Consider the following 20,322-nt stretch of genomic DNA (forward strand, 5'->3'; position numbering starts at 1 on the left):
CACACACACACACACACACACACACACACACACACACACTCTAAAATTTTGTATTTTACCTCATCATTGGAAAAAAAGACAAATGTTCTATTTGCATCTCTTTTCTTTTTCTCATTGAGTTTATTGGTACATTTTAGGTATACAGTACAGTTACATTCCTCATTGGGATCTTGTACCTTTACATGTCAGGTCTTGGTTCTCATTTTTCCCCTTGTCCCTGCCCTCCCTTCACCTCTCCTTCCCTCACCCTTCACAAACACTTCATTTCCATTTTTTCATTTTCTCATATTTTTCCCTTAATAGCTTTCCCCTACCCTTCCCACTTTCCCTACACCTTTAACCCCTTTCTTCCTGTTTGCATCTCTTGATAGATCTATTCGATCCACTTTATGTAGTTCTTAGAAAACTATTAAATTAAAACGGAGACCATAAATGTGCCAGTACTGCATATTTTAATACAGCTTTTCCCTCAATTGCATAAGCAGCTTTTAAAAATTGAGTTCATCGATTTCAATAATAATTTAATAAAGCAGGAGGATAGCAAGAAATGTTTTTGAAAGAATATATTATTCTCTGATAATTTTACTTGGCAAAGCTAAACAGTGAATGTGAAATTTAATCATTTATATTATCATCTGAATAAGTGTTCATATCTTTTAAGCCAAATATTATTACAGTCACAAAAAGGTTAAACATGCTTCATGAGATTTATAGTTTCCTTATAGCACAGAAAATTTTTTTCTTGTTTTTAAATTCACATCATTACATTCAATTCTAAATGAGTTCTTGGGCCAGGGATTTAGCTCAGTGGTTCTGCTGCCTGCCTCACAAGTGCAAGGACCCAAGTCCCATACCCAGTACCAAAAATAAACAAACAAATAAATAAATGAGTTCTTACCTCGTTTCATATATTCTTTTAAAAAATATTCTTACTGTAAAAAGTAAATTATAATTTATGATACATAGATTATAATCTTGTTTTATACAAATTGCCTCTCATTGAAAATAATAGAGAATATTTTGCATTAGTTATTCTAAATAAATGATCAAATCATAACTGAAAGGCTAGGAAAAATAATGTTATTGATATGTAAGTTTTTTTATTTAATGGATTTCTTAACAACAGTAATACCTGTGTTATTACAGAAAATGCTTTCCACTAATGTTTTATTTGAAGACATTTCGTTATTCTCAGTGTAAGACACAGTGGATAAGAAGGATTGATGTTTTGGGCCAGGGATTTAGCTCAGTGGTGCCGCCACCTGCCTCACAAGGGCAAGGTCCCAAGTTTGATCCCCTGTACCACCACCACCAAAAAAAAAAACAACAACAAAACCAAGAAATTTGAAGTTTCTAACAGATGGTTAATGGAAGATATGATTTTGTTCTTATATTTTGTTTCTCCACCACTACTTGTTCTGTATCCTTAAATCTTCTGTCTTATAATCAGATCAAATAATTCAATGTCTCAATGCTTCCCAATGCTTGGCAGTGTACAAATGACTTAGGTGTTTTAATTACTGCTATTATTTAAGTACTCCATACCACATTTGAAGAGCATGAGTTTCCCAGGGAATTCCAAACATTTCCCTGCTTCAACATCTTTCTTCTTACAGGTCTGTAGTTTTCTACTTGAGTCTTTCCTTTCCCTCTTTCCTAAGGATAGAGTTGTTAGCTGGTCACAGAGTAAATTCAGCTAGACTGAATTCAGTTTCCTTGGGCAGCAATGTGACTAAGCTGTCATCACTGGAATGTGAGTAAGAGTCATGTGTTTCTCTTGTCTTTCTCCCTCTTGTCATGCCATGGAAGACAGAAATATTTGTGGCACAGCTTCAAACATGCAGAGTACAGTACCCTACAGCAGAAACTGATGATAAGTATCAGCATCTGAGATTTCATTTAAAATGAAAATTCTTAATTCACCAGGGACACTAGAAATGGGACCTAGAATATATTTTTACAAGCTCTCTAGATATTTATGGATGTACACTAACTTTTGAAAAGCACCCTATCAAGGGATGGGGCAGGAATAGCTTGGAAAAGTCAGGGGGCAGAGGCATCTCACTGACCTGGTCTGTCATTTCTAAACTTTATTTGTGAAATTAAATCATTCTTTAAGCCACTGAAATGTTGGGTCTCCTTCTTACAGAATATTAGCCTTCATTTTAAATAGTTATCGTATCATCTGGGATGGCACATTTAATATTTCCAAATGTTAAACTGAAAACTTCCTTGAGTCTTTCCAAGTTAATACTAAATCAATTGTCTAATGCCAAAGAATTCTAGGACATTTTTATTTTCTTCTGTTTTACACACTGTTGACTGACATTTGTTGAAAAATTAAAAAGGCAAAGTTCTAACCTCTCTTTCCATTTCATATTCTTACTAGAATGTCATTGCATTTAGGCCAAAACAGAATGTAATAAACACGGTTTATAAGGTCCCTAATAATAGATATCTGTCATTACTTCCTGTTTCACTTCACTTCTCTCTCTACTTTCACCAGTTTCCTTCGGTCTGCACTTGAATTTCGGCAAGTGTTTTCAGATCTCCATGATCTGGCCTAAGACCTCCAACTTCAATAACTTCCTTCTACTCATCCTTTTTAGGTTCCTCATTAAATATACCACACCCCGCAGTCCATATGGACCAGATAGCCCTAAGGAAAACTCTTAAAAATGTCTTATCATACTTTACATTCCACTTAGTAGCACTTGAAGCAATTATGTGATGCAGCAGTTTCTATGAATCACGTTATTTTGACCCCCCTTCCCCCAAGTATTCTACTACAAAAACCTGATGTAGGAAAGTACAGTGTCTATTTGCTCACTTTCTAGGACTTTACACATAGTAAGCTTTAAATAAATGCCTCTTAACAGATTCAAAGTTATTTCACACTCAACCAGAATGGTGTCTTTACTCTGAATACTATTTGATACACAGTAACAATGTTGCCAGTGGTTTTTATTAGAGTTGTCTGTATCTATCCACAATGCTAAAGTTCCCGCTTAATATATGTAATGTTAATGATTCTATCTGCAAGTGTGTTTAACATGATGAATTTCATTAGGGAACCTTGAAGTTGAAGTAGGATTACACCATATTCTGCACACTATTGTGATTTATTTTCCTAAAAGATAGATTTGAATACAACATCCAGTTGCTAAACTTTTGCTGAGACATCCTTCTCCTAATGTATTATCTCATGACTTTAGAATCCAAGTTCATTTTTAAGTGAAACAAAACAGGCTTCTTTTCCATTTTCTCTAGAAAGGATGCTTTGTTTTATTTAATTAGAAAATTTAATGTTCTCTGCATGTGTGTATCTCTGACCTTTACATACATACTTTACTCCTATCTCCAAGGAATCTTCTCAAAATTAGAACTCTTTTCTGGGAATTTTGTTCCCTGGTAATTATCTGCCTGATGATTTCTGCTCCCTTTTAGGCCTGTTTACAATGGATCCAAATGATCAGAGTAACCAAACTCAAGTTACATGGAGGATGATTCTTGTTCAATGTGAGTTCTTGTACAATTATTGGTTTCTGGGTCATCAACTTCTGTCCTTTGAAAGTGCTTCATATTGTATTTATATTTTATGAAATAGAATGCATGCATATCCATGAAAAAAATAAAGACACTTTAAGGGGAACTCTGAGAAGATTCAAATGAGAACTCAAACATTTCTAAAAAATGAAATCCTTAGATCAATCAACAACAAAAAAGAAAAGATCAATCGACAAATGAAAGTGCAGTTCTACTTTAAAGCTGTTATAAAAAATTGTCACATGACCTGTAAACTCTAAGTGTAAAATGCAAAGGATTAAATAAGGCTTAATGAGGACAAATCTTTTCATAGTCCGGAGATAGTGGATACCTATGATACACATGTAAGAAATTTTAGCATTGAACACAGAGTGTTTGTACAGAAATTATTGTTGAGGAAAAGGTGACATACATTTTATTCCCCATCAGGGTAAATCAAAATATAAAAATTGAAAATCAGTGGTGTAACTAATTTTCAAGTGGTAGAAATCTCTCATTACTTAAATTAATTACTCAGATTTCCTCCCTTTATTTTATCCAATATTTATAACTACACTAAAACTAAAATGATTTTCCCAAATGAAAATGTAAAATATCATTGTCCTACTAGAAGCCTGATTTGTAGCAGTTCAACTGACTACATTGAAAAGCTCAGAAAGATTCCCAGTCCTAAAACTGCAAAGATGAAAGAACATTTGCCAGTACTACCAACATGACACATCAGAGCATGTTAAATTCCGTTTCCAGCAAGCAAATATATGGAGCAGCTGCACAGAAAATTTCATGATTAATTGAGGAACCATGTGGTTCCTCCTAATTAAGGATACCTGTTTATGATATTTTTACCTATCCAGAAAGGAAGAAACCATTTACAAATTATGAAGGAAGCTGAGTGAATTGGTTTGGTCAAATTGATATGGATTTTAGAGGTGTTTCCTCTCCTTAGGAATGATCACAATGAAAATTAAGATATCAAATCATTTTACACTGAAGCATTGGTTTGATATAATTTTCTAAGGTCACAATTGAAACTTCGCTTTTGAAGACAAATACTACCATATACCACCAAAATCAGTAAACCAAATTAGCACCACTGCCATCTAATTTCTTGATATAAAGAAGAGCTATAAAACAGGATATGACTTTTTTGTCTTAACTAAATAAAAGCATTACTTATAAGTGCTCACAGGAAAATTATTACTCATGGCTTAATCATTACTCTAGCCATACAACCCATTTTTAAACTTGATATTTAGTCTTAGTGATAGCAGCAACAAATTCTGAGATAAAAGTTTTCATCACACTCTGAAGCAAACATAGTCCTGACCAACTCAGCAACTAATAAATTGCTTCAAACCTGATGAGGACTTTGATAATCTTTTACTTCTGGAAGGAAGTAGTCAATCTCAGAATTCCTGAAGAAAAGCATATTAGTTTAGTTTCTAAATGTAATCTACTTAAGCGATAGATAGATAGAGTCAGTCAGTCTGGGGTCTGAATCCCATCTGAAAACATGTAAGTAGTACATGGACTGGGATCTGGCTCTTGACAGGAGAGCTAGGTTTTGTGTCAGAGGCAGGGAAGCATGAGATATTGTCAAAGAGAAGAATGCATTTGTGCTTCTCCATGGACAAGATCTAAACAAGCACTGCCTCTTAGGACCTGCCCCAAAGCAAGGAACCCTCAGCAGACAGAAGCTGGCATTGGAGATGAACTGTGAGGCTCCTAATGTCTAGGCATATGCATGAGAACTCAAAAGGCTTTACCTGAGGAAGCCAAAGGATACCACAAGAAGACTATTTTCTTTTATCATCTGTGGGCCTTCCTACCTACACTAGTTTAGCATATCTCCCAAATACATTAAGAATGCTTCTTTTTTTCCCCTTCCTTCCTGTCTTGTACCATGATAAGAAGACAATAACTTCTAGTAGGCTTATGACAGAGGAGAAAAAAGAGCCCGTAGATCAAGCCTCCTTTATCACTCCTTGCTTGTAGCCCCAATAATCTATAAGTAGGAGCAGGAAATGATTTATTTTTCCCAGAAAAAGTGAATCTCATTTGGCAAAATTAGAGATAGAATTGGAGACAAAACTATAATTCTTTTTGGGTATATCTGAAGTTGAGCTTATTCAAAAAAAGGCTATAGAAACTATGTAAATTCTGGTGTGCCAAATAGGATCAAAGAAGTCATATTTTGAAAAAAAAATTTCCCCCATGAAAGAGTCTATGTGAGTAAAGAGGGAAATGTATTTTCCTGAAAATGCAAAACATGAAAACCCATGAAATCAGCAGCATACTTTATGACTTAAATCAAAGTTTGATATGTAATATAATAGTATAAAAATCATCACATATTTCTGTTCATGAGACATAGTAATAATAATGACAATGCTTGTGATGAAATTGATGATGATGATGATGATGATGATGAAAACCCTATATTCCTGTCAGTTTATTAGCACTGGTTAATCATGCAGTTAAGAAACTCATAATAAGAGAAACTTATGCCACCACTTGGGACAACAGGGTTGCCTAACATAAGAAGATCCAGACTGGACAGATTTTTCCTGGATAAAAATTAAGTGACTCTGAGAGTAAAAAAATAAGTAAAAAAAAAATAAAAAACACTGGGCTAGATAACTTATAGGAAATAAACTTTGGTTGGTATGTTCACTTAAGGCTAATATTATAATGCATGATAGCAGTAAGTAGAGTATTAGGTCTAGAAATGAATTCTGAAGCAAAACTAGGTGGGTTGAATACCAATACATGCCAAATGACTATTATAGAAGCTATTACTGATAGTTTATTTTTTTATATAAAATATTACTGTGTGGTGGGAATGAAGATTATATAAATATTAATTCTAAAGACATCTTTGACAGGTACCTCCAATGTATCTATAACAAATATTGATCAGGAGAATCAAGCATTTCCCCAAATAAGTCAGATATATACTAATGACACAGTAATTCTATTGATAGGTACATCCCAGAAGAAAACAGGTCCTCAAACAAATAATTGTACACAAAAGTCTGTAGTAGTATTATTTACAAAGCCCAAAGATAGAAACACCCCAAATATCTACCCACTGTTAAATGAATGAACAGAAGGTATTACACCTATAGAGTAGAATATTAATCAGTCATAAATAGGAATGAAACACTGATGCACAATATATTGATAATAAACCTTAAAAACACATAAAAATCATATATCATGTGATTATATTTTTAAGAAACATTCAGAACTGGGAAAATTAAGGACACAGAGCTAACTAGTGGGTAGCCTGGAGTCAAAGGAAGAGTGGACAGGGAGTAATTGTTTAATGGATTTCTCTTAGGGTAATGAACATTTCTTGAAAGTAGATGGAAGCACTGGTTATACAATATTGTGGATGAACTAAATGTTAGCAAATTTTACTCTTGAAAAGTTAATGATGAATTTTTATTATAAGAATTTTATCTAAATAAAACTAATAGTAACAGGAAAAAAATCAAAATTTTCAAATCACAAAAGAAGCTGCAAAATCAAACATAAATTATGCAGACATGTCCTATAAATTTGAGTGAACACAAGTTTGGTGGTACATGATCGTAGTCCCAGCACTCTGAGAGGCTAAAACAGAAGGATTAAAATTTTAGGCCAACCCAATCAATTTAGCAGGTTAGCAAGAAACTGTCTTAAAAATAGGAAATAAAAGAAAGGACTTAGATACGTTGTTCAGTGTAAAGGCCCTGGATTCAAGTTCCCAGTACCATAAAAAGTTTGAAAATTAGTTATAATGTTCATAAAGGTGCAATTTTGAAAAGAAATAATCTTGAATGTGTTAAAAAATTAACATATTTTCTTATACTGGTTGGGACCAATAAAATTCTACAAAGGAAATAATTTCAGCAATCTAGAACTAAATTTATTGAAAGATCTTGTGCCTGCATGTGTATGTAAATATTATATATATAATGGTACCTTGGTTTATAAACTCAATTCTCTACACTATTTTGGTCACAAACGAACTAGATGAAAACCAAATTAAATTTCCCCATAAGGTCAACATTGAATCCAACCATTTAATTTGATTCAGTTCTCACCCAACTTGGCTTGTGACCAGAATCATGGAATGAATCAAGTTCATGAACTGAGGTACCACTATATATATTTTTTTAACTGGCCCTTATTAAAGTACACTGAATATGAAAAAATAAAAAGTGTTAGTATTGGCCCAAAATCTTTGTCCTCTATCAAACATTTATAAGGTCAAGAACTGGAAAAAATATGAGAAAAGGAAAAACATGGAAACAATGTCTTTGTAAACAGGGAAGGGTAGAGGGGGCGAAGGGAGGGCTGGGAACTGGGAAAAAATAAGAACCAAGATAAATCACATAAAGATACAAGATCTCAGTGATGAATATAACTGTATTGTATGCCTAAAATGTACCAAGAAACTTAATAATAAAAATAAGAGTGGTAGGAGGGAAGGGGGAAGAGAATGAATTATTTAATGAAAATGATTAAAATAATGTTCCATACAAAAAAAGAGAACTGGATGATTTAAATTACAGCAACCATCATAACATCTTTACATATAAATGTCCCCAAATACATAGTTAAATAAATTGCTTTCCTAAGTTAAACTTGATTTATATAGCTAACCCAAAAACATAAAATAAGCTAAACTTATTTAATATATAACATGATGCTCATAATGCAATTTTGGAAATAAATTTATTTGTTTTTAAGAAAATATTTAGCTCAGTGACACCATGCCTGCCTCGCAAGTGTAAGGTCCTGAATTTGATCAGCCGTACCAAAAAAGAAAAGAAAAAAATGCATAGCAATGATGAAGATAAAATTGACAGAAAGGAGTATTTTTATTTAGTACAACTGAAAGGGGAGAAGTAAGAGTAACTTCTGATATTCCATGTTGTGGTCTTATTTTATTTCATTTATTTTTTGTTTTCTTTCTTTTTTCAATTTTTTTATTAATACATATTTGCGAGTAAGTCAACATTAACCTTAGAGGATATGAGTATACTTAACATAGTCTAATTCTTTTCATTCTTTCTCCCTCCCCTTTTCTATCTGCAAAACATATAACTTCCTATCATTGATGCTTTTAAAAAATTATTTAATTGTGGATTCTCATATAAGAGAGGTTGTGTGATATTTAAGCTTGTGTGACTGAATTATTTCACTTAACATGATGGTACCAAGGTGCACCCATTTTCATACAAATGATGCACATTCATGCTTCTTTATAGCAGAATACTCTATTGTGCATAGATACATTTTCCTGATCAATCTTGCTCATGGACATATAGGCCACTTATAAGTTTTAGCTCTTATGAGCTATGCTGCTATAAACATAGGTATGCATGTACTACTTGTGATATGATGTCTTTAACTCTTTCAGAAAGATACCAAGAAAGGAACAGCTGGGTCAAATGGAATTTCTAGTTTGAGGTTTTTGAGGAATCTCCATACTGATTTTCAGAGTTTGTACCAAATTATACTTCTACTAAAAATGTCAAAGAGTGTCATTCTCCCCACAACCTTGTCAGTATTTATCAGTTTTATTTTTGATGATAGCCATTTTTTTTCTGAAATAAGATGACACTTTAATGTTGTTATTTTCATTTTTCAAGACAGGGTCTCACTGTGCAGTTCAAGCTGGCCTCACACTTACAGTGATCCACCTATGTCATCCTCCCTCACCTGGCTCAGTGTTGCTTTAAATTGCATTTCCCTGATGGTCATAGATGTTGGGCATTTTTACACACATTTATTGGACATTTGTACTTCTAAGAAATATCTATTTCAGTTGCCCATTTTTTTGACTAGGTCTTTTATTGGGTGGTCTCTTTTCTAGTTCTTTTTACATTCCAGATATTAATCTTCTGTCCAAGGTGTAGCTGGCAAATTTTTCTTCTCATTCTATAGGTTGTCTCTTCACCCTGTCTCTTCTGCTATGTAGAAGCTTTTTAATCTGATATGATCCCATGTGTTGAATCTTGATGCTATTTATTGTACAATCTAGGGTTCAGTGTAGAAAATCTTTTCTTGTGCCTATATGAGAGTTTTACCTATTTTATCTTCAAACAGATTCCAACAGATAAATATCTACATGTTTGATCCAGCTTGATTTTAATTAATGCCCAGTGATAGATACGGATTCAATCTATATTCAAACTTATGCATGTGTGTAACTAGTTTTTCCAATACCACTTGTTAAAGAGGCTATCTTTCCTGCACTGTACGTTTTCTATTCCTTTGTCAAAGTTCAGATGGCTTAATGCACCTGGGGTTGTTTCTTCATCTTCTGTGCTGTTCTACTGATCCACATGTCTGATTTTGTGCCAGTGCCATACTATGCTGTTTTTATCACTGTACCTTGGTATTATACAGAAATCCAGGATTGTGATAGCTCTGGTTTTCTGTTGCCCAGGATTGCTTTTCCAATCTAGGTCTCTTCTGGTTCTATTTAAATCTTAGGATTGTTTTTTCTACTTTTATGAAGAATACTGTTGGTATTTTAATTGGGACTGCACTAAGTCTGCAGATCAGTTTTTAAACTATGGCCACGATCTGATGTACCTGGGGTGGGGGGTTGAGACAGGGTCTCGCCATATAGCTGGCCTTGAATTCATTACGTAGATCAGGCTGGCCTCAAACTCATGGTGATTCTGCTGCCTCAGCCTCCCGAGTGCTGGGACCATATGCATGTGCCACCACACCTGGCCAGTCATTTTATTTTTAAAAGGCTTCAAATTCTTATGATCATGGGACTCTGACATAGAAAACAATGCTTCCTTTTTGTATGGGAAAAATGTGGCAAAATTAGATATTTCATTATTTGCCACAAATGGACTACATCTTTTTGGGGAGATGCCTGTACCTCTGCATCGGAACTGGAGGGATGCTCCTGTACCACACAAGTTTACTACATGAAAGAGAAGACATGGCTGAGGTTCTCTGCCTGAATGGTAGGGCGGGGGAGTTTCCTTGAACCTGAAGTATCTTTGGTCATGAAGAAAAATTTTTCTTTATAAACTTCGAATAATTGTTACTTTATGACTTGCTTTTTGTGTAAATATTTACAGAGGTGTATTACATTGTGTTACAACTCATTTTTCCACACAAAGTAGGTAACACCTGCAGTCTACTTTGGCTCTTAACAACCTTTAATCTGTTAACTATTGATCCATTGAGGTTAGGAGCAATTCTACATAATTTTAGGGTAAAATCATTTTGCAATTAAATTATGATCTGGCCTAGTCTTCTTGCCTATAACATGCCCAAACATAAATCCAGTTTTGCCTCCAGTCACAGCTGAGACCTCAGTGGTCCTGTGATGTTGTGTTGCTCCAGGACAGGGCTACACCAGCTGAAGGCATCCTGATTCTTTGAGAAGTAGAAAAGTCTCACCAGTTTACAGGGGCAGCTGCATAGTCATCGGGAAGGTCAATCTGTTCTAAGGCATGTCCAGCCCAGGAATGTGCGTGCCATTCTCCAAGCCCGAAGCTCCTTGAGCCTCCTGTTCTTATATTAAATACCCATAAAAGTAGCCCCATTTTTCAGTCAAACAGCCTTGTATAAAATCTCTTCTGCCTTACTATACTTTTTGTTTTTTACAATTTAATTTTGGAACTTTATTTTCTAAATGAGCCTCAAAGCAATTTTGGTGGTAGATCTTTCCATTACCCCAATAAAAAATACAGATTTGCTCGTTACAATAGTTAGTGCTGGTATAATTACTTTCAAGGGAAATAAAATATGTTGGCTCCCTTTCTATTGTGTGATTATTATACTAAAAACAAGAAGTGAGATGATGTTCAATTATTTTGAAAGTAATCAAGTCCAAGTTGTTACACCAAGATTAAGAGGCATTTAGACCCATTTTAACCATTGTTTTCAGAAACACTCTTTGTCATGGTGCTTGCTATGTGCACAGTCACAGGCAACAACCACATATATACGTTCTTCATCTTCAGGGAGAAAAATTCTTATTTACTTGTCAGAAAGTAGTTGATGTTTGATCAAGAATATTAGTGGTGTCTAGTTATCAAATGTAACTAGCCCCAGCCAAAGAAATTAAGTGCATTTTTTAAAAATGCAATGAATAAATCATTGCACAAACATATTTTTCTTCTCATTGGAGAAAAGTTTAGAGCATCAATCATTATAGTTAACACATATTGTCTAACAATGCATGAACAATGTGTTAATACACATTTTTAAGATAGGACAGTGTGGTGATTTATCCAGCTCTTGCAGTAACATTTGTTCAGCTAAATGTAAAATTACAACATAAATTATGATTACAACATGCATAGAGTGGAAAATGCTATTGTTGCCTGTCTTCATTTGAACCAACATGTTTCTCATATTTACTTGAGAAGGGTTTGCACTATAAATATACATATGTGTGTGTACATATGTATGTATTATAGACATGTATAACATGTATGTATAATATACATATAAAACTGTTGGAGGATGGAAGAATAGGAACCATGATAATTAATATATAGAGAAATCTTTACAGTAGATCATTTTCACATGTACTTCTCAATGATTGCTTATGTGAGTTTCAAATATTTTGAAATCTTATATGCCAACACAAAATTAGATTTTTTAAAAAGTCTGGTATTGAAGACAAAAATAAAACTAAGTGAAAGTGAAAGGATCATGTTGAAGAAAACCCAAAATATCAAAACGGATTCTGTTTTTCCTTAAATGTTTTAGATCATTATTTTTGATAGATGATAGATGGAAGGCAATGAATTCATTTGATTAACTTGTTGCAGATAAGAGAAATAAAATACCTTCTCTTGGTATTGTCGCCTGGACGAATCCAATGACTGGATTAAAGCAGTGGCATGACCAACAAACATGGCATAGCAGGTGGCTCCAACAATCATGCTCAGCATGGTAATCCAGAGGTCAGACATGCTAACGGGGGCTTGGGCTCCGTACCCAATACACAGCATGTGACTCATTGCTTTGAAGAGTGCATATGAATACTGTTGTCCCCAAGAAACATTCTGGAACATAGCAGAAAAAATAGATAAAAGCATTAGGATTTTAGGAAAAGAGAATATAATCTGTACCCAGAAGCACTACACAGTAATAAATACAGAGGGAAATCCTTACCACAGATCATTTGCACAAGTACCCTTCAGTGACTGCTAATCAAATGACTGGATGTTATTCAAATCTTGCCTGGCACAACAGTAGAAATAACGACTGTTAATATGTGCATCCCTGTAAGTTTGCTGCTTTTACACCTAGAATTCTTTAGGAGACAGTGGTATATAGATGATAAGGCCAAGAATGAAGGCTGATTGGATTATTTTAACCATTTTAAAGTTTCAAGGAAATCTGCCGGTGCTTTAGTTGCAAGGTGAGAAATGCAGCTGCCTGGTGTGAAGCATATGGACCTGGATATAGAAATTTTTTTAATCACAACTGTATTTTACAGAGTCTTAAAGTAACAGATGCGTGGAGTACTTAATCATTTTATATTCTGTGATGAAAAACAAACATATTTTGGAAATACAGTTCCAATAAATGAAAAGATTTCTTTAAAGCTCTGCCTCAGGGCAATATATATATAAAATTCCCCATGACAAATATAATTGTTACATAAAGCAAACATGTTCATTCCTTCTATCAACTACCTATCTCTATATCTGTATAAAAGAAAAGCCAAAATGCATAATCTCTTGGGCTGGGGATTTAGCTCAGTGGTTCTGGTGACTGCCTCGCAAGCGCAAGGACCTGAGTTTGATCCCCAGTACCCCCCCAAAAAAATGCATAATCTTGAAATGCTGAGGCTACTGCTAACAAAAAAAAATCTAGACTTGAAAAAGTTAAGATTTGTAAAATGATATATGTTGTAATTCCTTATGAAATAAATTCATATCATTATATTAAATTATCTGCCCATGCATGGGAGGGGAAGTGTTTCATTGATTATGTTTTAGAGTAAAATTGGATGAGGCTGGGTGAGGTGGCACACAACTGCAATTTCAGCACTTGAGAGGTAAGGCAGGTGGATCTCAAATTCACAGGACAACATAGAGGGACCTTGTGTCATAATACAAAACATAAAATTGACTGGGGATAGATCAGTGAGAAGGCCTTGGGTTCAATCCCCAATATTCTCTTCCAAAGAATGATTCATTGGAGATACTCAATGCTTTCATTGTGATTGGATTAAAGACAGAATAAATTTTAATGATAGTATTTAATGAAATGCAAGATTTACCTCCTCAACACAAGGAGACATATACAGAAGGCATCTTGGTGTAGTTGAAATATGGTAGAAATAATTAAAATTCCACTGGTATGTACAATGGAAACCACATCAATTCTGTTAGTGTCATTTATTTCCAAAGCAATGTGATAAAATAGTAAACTTTTCTCTTTGTAATTTGACTAACTCACACAGTACTTTACAATTATAGAAGCCTAACACTCACAGAGACAAAAGAAACTATCTGGGACAACGTGCCAATGAGGTTGAGAAATTCTGTTGTAAATGGTGAAAGTAACAAAGTATAGACATAGAAAATGGCTTAAATTTCTGAAAAGCATAGCATAAAAATAGAACTAAAGTAGTACACAAGCATCAAATATAAGGCAGCAAAAATAAAATATAAAGTTTTTGCAAAACTAAATTATTGTTTCCATGAAGAGTAATGTCTGATCATTTTTGTAATTGAGTTTATTGGTACATTCTAGGTATACAGTACAATTACATTCATTATTGGGATCTTGTACCTTTACATGATAGGTCTTGGTTCTCATTTTTTCCCCTTGTCCCTGCCCTCCCTTCACCTCCTCCTCCCCTCCCCATTTATAAACACTTTATTTCCATTTTTTTCATTTTCTCATATTTTTTCATTGCCCTTATTAACTTTCCCCTACCCTTCCCACTTTCCCTATACCTTTAGCCCTTTTCTTCCTATTCCACATTGTCTATTATCTCACTAGGATCTTATGTACTATTATAGTTTTTCACACCAGAGAAACTATTCGGTATTTACACATGCATGACTTATTTATTTCACTTAGGAGTATATCCTCAATATGTATCAATTTTCCTACGAATGAATCTAATTGTTCATTATTTATGGCTAAGTAATGTCCCATTTTACAGAGAAACCACATCTTCTTTATCCAGTTTCCAACTGATGGGCAAACGGGCTGTTTCCTAGTTTTAGCCCCCCCAAATATAAAGACCCAATTAAAAAATGGGCATCTGAAATGAATAGACATTTCTCAGACAAAGAAGTAAAAACAATAAGTAAATATATGAAAAAATGTTCCACATCACTGGTCATTTGAGAGATGCAGCTGAAAACAACACTGAGATTCCACCTCACCCCACAAAGAATGGCTGCTATCAATAAATCAAACAATAACAAATGTTGACGGGTTGTGAGGAAAAAGGAACCCTTCTCCATTGTTGGTGGGAGTGCAGACTCGTGCAACCAATGTGGAAATCAATATGCAGATACCTCAAAGAGCTGGGACTAGAGGTTCCATTTGACCCAGCCATCCCTCTGCTGGGTATCTTTCCAAAAGAATTAAAAGAATCATATCACAGAGAAGTATGCACACCCATGTTTATAGCGGCACAGTTTGTAATAGGTAAAACTTGGAAACAGCCCATTTGCCCATCAACTGGAGACTGGATAAAGAAGATGTGGTTTTTCTATAAAATGGAATACTACTCAGCCATAATGAGAAATTAGATTCATTCAATGTCTGATCATTTTAAGAGCTTTTCTTTTACTTGTTCTTTCATCAGTTAATCTCTTGAGATCTAACTATACTTTTTCTTCCATTATAATGATGAAAAAATATAAAATTTGCAGTAAAAGTTAAAATTTGTTGATGCATATAATTATACAGTTTTCTCATACTTATTTTAATATTGTACATTATTTTAAAATAAAATTAAACAAATAGATCATGATATATACATTGTTTTTTCATTAACAAATATTTTATACTATGAGTTCATTAATGCTACTTAGAAAATAATCTCTAAATCATACATTAAATATTTTAAATGTAATTTTTCATTATAATCAGGCCTTCAAGCAACTCAAAATATTTTCATGGGGTACCTCTTTGTGTAAACAAATATACTTTACATATGTATAAATATTAGTAGATGTATTTTTATATATGAATATGTGCATTCATACATAAAGCTGCAATGGAAGAAATAAGTGTACACTAAGATTTAGATTTTATAAATTACTATCACATTATCTCATTGGTTTTCTTAATAGTCTCAATATCTAACCTGATTTTGTTATTACAGTAATGAATATAATGAAAATAAGAAACTTGCTCAAGGTCGCACACTTACAGTTAACAAGTTCTAATTCAATCATAGATCTGTTTGATCAATAGTATAAGCACCATCATAGCCATTTATGTCATAACCATCTGTATGAATAAAGACATAATGATTATTAATGCAGGACTTCCAAGTGTTTTAAGAATATAACCCTATGTCACAGAAATTTTTATAATGTATGTTTCATCTTAAGCTGCAAAGAAGAACCTCTACTACACCCTAAGGAAATTTAGAAGAAAACTGTCTAAGCTTTTCCTTAAAAAAAAGCTCTCAGCCGAGAGTTATGGTGCACACCTGTAATCCCAGCACTCGGAGGCTGAAGCAAGAGGATCACTGTGAGTTCGAGACCAGCCTGGGCAACATAGTAAGTTCCAGGTCAGTCTCAACTGACCATAGTGAGACCCTGTCTGAAAAAAACAAAAACAAAACAAAAAGAAAGAAAGAAAGAAAGAAAGAAAGAAAGAAAGAAAGAAAGAAAGAAAGAAAGAAAGAAAGAAAGAAAAAGAAAGAAAGAAAGAAAGAAAGAAAGAAAGAAAGAAAGAAAAAGAAAGAAAGAAAGAAAGAAAGAAAGAAAGAAAGAAAGAAAGAAAGAAAGAAAGAAAGAAAGAAAGAAAGAAAGAAAGAAAGAAAGAAAGAAAGAAAGAAAGAAAAAGAAAGAAAGAAAGAAAGAAAGAAAGAAAGAAAGAAAGAAAAAGAAAGAAAGAAAGAAAGAAAGAAAAAGAAAGAAAGAAAGAAAGAAAAAGAAAGAAAGAAAGAAAGAAAGAAAGAAAGAAAGAAAGAAAGAAAGAAAGAAAGAAAGAAAGAAAGAAAAAGAAAGAAAAAGAAAGAAAGAAAGAAAGAAAGAAAGAAAGAAAGAAAGAAAGAAAGAAAAAGAAAGAAAGAAAGGAAAGCTCTCAGAAAAATTCTGGTGATTTTGACCCAAAGAAGATAGTTGAACATACAGTCTTACTCCATTTTTATATTTTTCTACTGGCAAATAACTTTCAGAGGGTACCCCTTATCTCCATCTGTCCCCAAAGCTTACGATGGAGAAACTTAATCTGTTATACAATGACAATGCTCTTCTGGAAGGATAGCCTCATCTGAGACTGTATACTCTGGAATATAGAAGGTGCAGCTGGCACAAGGAGATAGGTTCAATTTAGAGCGTTAACTGATGTGTGCTTTAACTCAACAGCCCGAGAAATGGAAACGATGATGTCATAGTTCCTAACTGCTGTTAATGTTCACCTTTAAATTAATTTATAAGTTCTAGCCAAGCAGCTATATTCTGATGATCCTCAAATTTTAATCTCTTTTGAAACCGTTCTCAAATTGTTTAACGCTTCATATGAGGTTTGATCACATCATGTTAAAATCTACTACAACTAAAGTAAAATTAGTGATTAAAATAAATTAACACTTTTTCTAGCTCAAATTTCTTGTTCATAAACAAAGAAGTTGCCTGTTATGTAAATGAGCAAGAAAAGCTAAAAATGTCTTTCAGCATATTTGTAGTCCTTTAGTGTTTATTGCTAATTATTAGATCATAAAATTTATTAAATATGCATTTGTGCTAATATAAATTTTAACATATAAGAATGTCATTAGATTTTCTTCCTAAACAATTTCCACATGTTTATTATATAATAAATAGTGCATTGTGGAAATAATTTAGGATTTTTTAAGATTAAATGAGAGATAATTTAAAATGCTAACAAATGAAAAGGGTTTAAATCAAAGGGCTAATAAATAAGTAAATTTTTCTTTTCTGCTTAAAAATAGTTCTAAAAATGAAAGCTTGAATTTGTTGATTATGTGTTTACATGCATGTGTTTATTTGAATTTAATAAGCCTGTGCTTTCTACTACTAGGAACACTTCAAATCTCTTAACAAATACTTACATCATGAAAATTTATATTAAATATAGTGTTTAGAAACTGTCATAATTAAAATAGAGAAAAATTTAAACCACTGAGACAATAAATTTCTTTGCTGATAAGAAACATACTTAGTAATTGATTATTAACTTCATCAACTATTAACTACATCAACCTATGATGCGTAAAGGTATTTTCATTTATTATAGAAAGTATGGAATCAACGGTTACAGAATTGTTTTAAATTTTATTTTTATCACCACATGTTTGCAATGCACAGTGATTACGTTCACTATGGAGAGGGTCCATGTACACAACACGTCTTCTCCCTCCTTCCTCTCCCTGCTCTACTTTCCCTTTCTTCCATCTCTTAGTCCCTTCCCTTTTGCAACAGAACTGTCATCCTTTTTTCTAATTATAAATTTTATAATTTGCTCTTTAATTTATTTATACTTTATATTTTACACTAAGAAAAAAGTGTAATATTTAAGCTCAAGTGCCTAATTTAGTTCACTTAACATTATGGATTCAAAGTGCATCAACCTTCTCACATAGGATTCAAAATTATCCTTCTTTATGGCCGAACAGTATTCCATTGTGTAGAAATACCACGTTTTTAGTGGCACGTTTTTTTTTTTTCCTCTTTGAGTTTATTGGTACATTTTAGGTATACAGTACAGTTACATTCATTATTGGGATCTTGTACCTTTACATGACAGGTCTTGGTTCTCATTTTTTCCCCTTGTCCCTGCCCTCCCTTCACCCTCTTAGCAGCACAGTTTGTAAAAGCTAAAACTTGGAAACAGCCCCTATGCCCATCATTTGGAGCCTGGAAAAAGAAGATGTGGTTTTCCTATAAAATGGAATACTACTCAGCCATAAAGAATAAGAAATTAGAGTCATTCATAGGAAAATGGAAGCATATTGAGGTCATACTCTTAAGTGAAATAAGTCACATATGTGTAAATACTGAAGAGTTTCTCTGGTGTGAAAAACTATCATTATAAATAATATCCTAATAGTATAATTGACAATGTGAAATAGGAAGAAAAGGGCTAAAGATGTAGGGGAAGTGGGAAGGGTAGGGGAAAGGTAATAAGGAAAAAGAAAAAAACATGAGAAAATGAAAAAATGGAAATAAAGTGTTTGTAAATAGGGGAGCGGGGAGGCATGAAGGGAGGGAAGGGGTCTGGTGAAAAAATGAGAACCAAGACCCGTCATGTAAAGGTACAAGATCCCAGTGATGAATGTAACTATATTGTACTCCCTAATAAGTACCAATAAATTCATGAGAGAAAAGATAAATACCACTTTTTTATCCATTTTTTTGTTTATTGATTTTATAGGCTACATCCAAGATTTAGCTATTATGAGTTGTGTTGCTATAAACATGGATATGCATGTCACTGTAAGATGATGTCTTTATCACTTTCAGGAAGATACCTAAAGGAGGAATATCTGGGTCCAAAGGAGTTTCTATTTTTAATTTTTGAGAATTCTCCATGCTTACTTGCATAGTGATTGTACTAGTTTACATTCCCACCCCATTTCCTGCAGCCTCATCAGTATTTGTTATTTCATTTGTTGTTGATAGCCATTCTTTCTGGAGTTAGATGGAATCTCAATGTTGTTTTAATTTGTATTTTTCTAATGGCCAAAGATGCTGAACAGTTTTTCATGTACTTATTGGTCATTTGTATTTCTTCTGAGAAGCATCTCTTCATTTCAGTTGTCCACTTTTTGGCTGCATCTTTGCTTACTTTGTCTTTAAAAGTTTTACCTAGCTCATCTTCCAGAAGATTAAGTATTTTATTTTAATATTTAGATCTTTGAACCACTTTGTTTTACTTTAGTGAAAGATATGAGTCCATATGTGTACAGCTAGTATTCACAGCACCATTTGCTGAAGAGCTTATCTTTCCTCCAGCATATGTTTTTGGCTGATCAGTAGCTGAATATACCTGCAGTTCTTTCTGCTTTCTGTCTTCTGTTGTGTTCCACTGACCCACATTGTGTTTGTCCCAGCATCATGCTGTATTTTTCACTGTAGCTTTGTAATACAACTTAAAATCCAGGCTTGTAATATCTATTTTTTTCCTCCTATGGCTTAGGGTTGCTTTTTTTAATCTGAGTTTCTTCTGGCTCCATTAAAATTTCAGAACTATTTTCTCTAGTTTTGTGAGGAATGTTATTGGTATTTAGATTAAGACTGAATGAAATGTATGTATCAGTTTTGGAAGTATGGACATTTTGACAATACTTGTCCTGCCTATCCAGGAACAGGGGGTATCTTTCCATTTTCTTGAGTCCTTCTTGATATCCTTTTTCAGAGTACAGTACTGTAGTTTTTGTTGGAAAGGTCTTTCCCTGGATTAGGTTAATTCCTAAGTATTTCATTTTTCTTGATGCTACTGTAAATGGTATTGGAAACCAATTACATTATCATAAACATATTAGGAGTAACTGACTTCAACTTATTCTAATGTGTATGGAATAATAAATCTTTAATTCATGGAAAATATTAACTTACTCGCCCA

At 33.5% G+C, this 20,322-nt stretch overlaps 1 protein-coding gene across 1 annotated transcript in view; it reads right to left on the reverse strand.

Moving 5' to 3' along the window:
• The window catches only part of Hcn1 (hyperpolarization activated cyclic nucleotide gated potassium channel 1), a 329,950-nt gene that overhangs the window by 106,562 nt on the left and 203,066 nt on the right, over positions 1-20,322 (reverse strand). The window contains exon 3 of the mRNA XM_033760857.1: positions 12,372-12,590. Within this exon, the coding sequence (XP_033616748.1) occupies positions 12,372-12,590 (219 nt within the window). The remainder of the gene's footprint in view (positions 1-12,371; positions 12,591-20,322) is intronic.

The sequence above is a fragment of the Fukomys damarensis genome, unplaced genomic scaffold, assembly GCF_012274545.1.
Source record: "Fukomys damarensis isolate Sample0158 unplaced genomic scaffold, DMR_v1.0_HiC HiC_scaffold_1, whole genome shotgun sequence".
Lineage (NCBI taxonomy): Eukaryota > Metazoa > Chordata > Mammalia > Rodentia > Bathyergidae > Fukomys > Fukomys damarensis.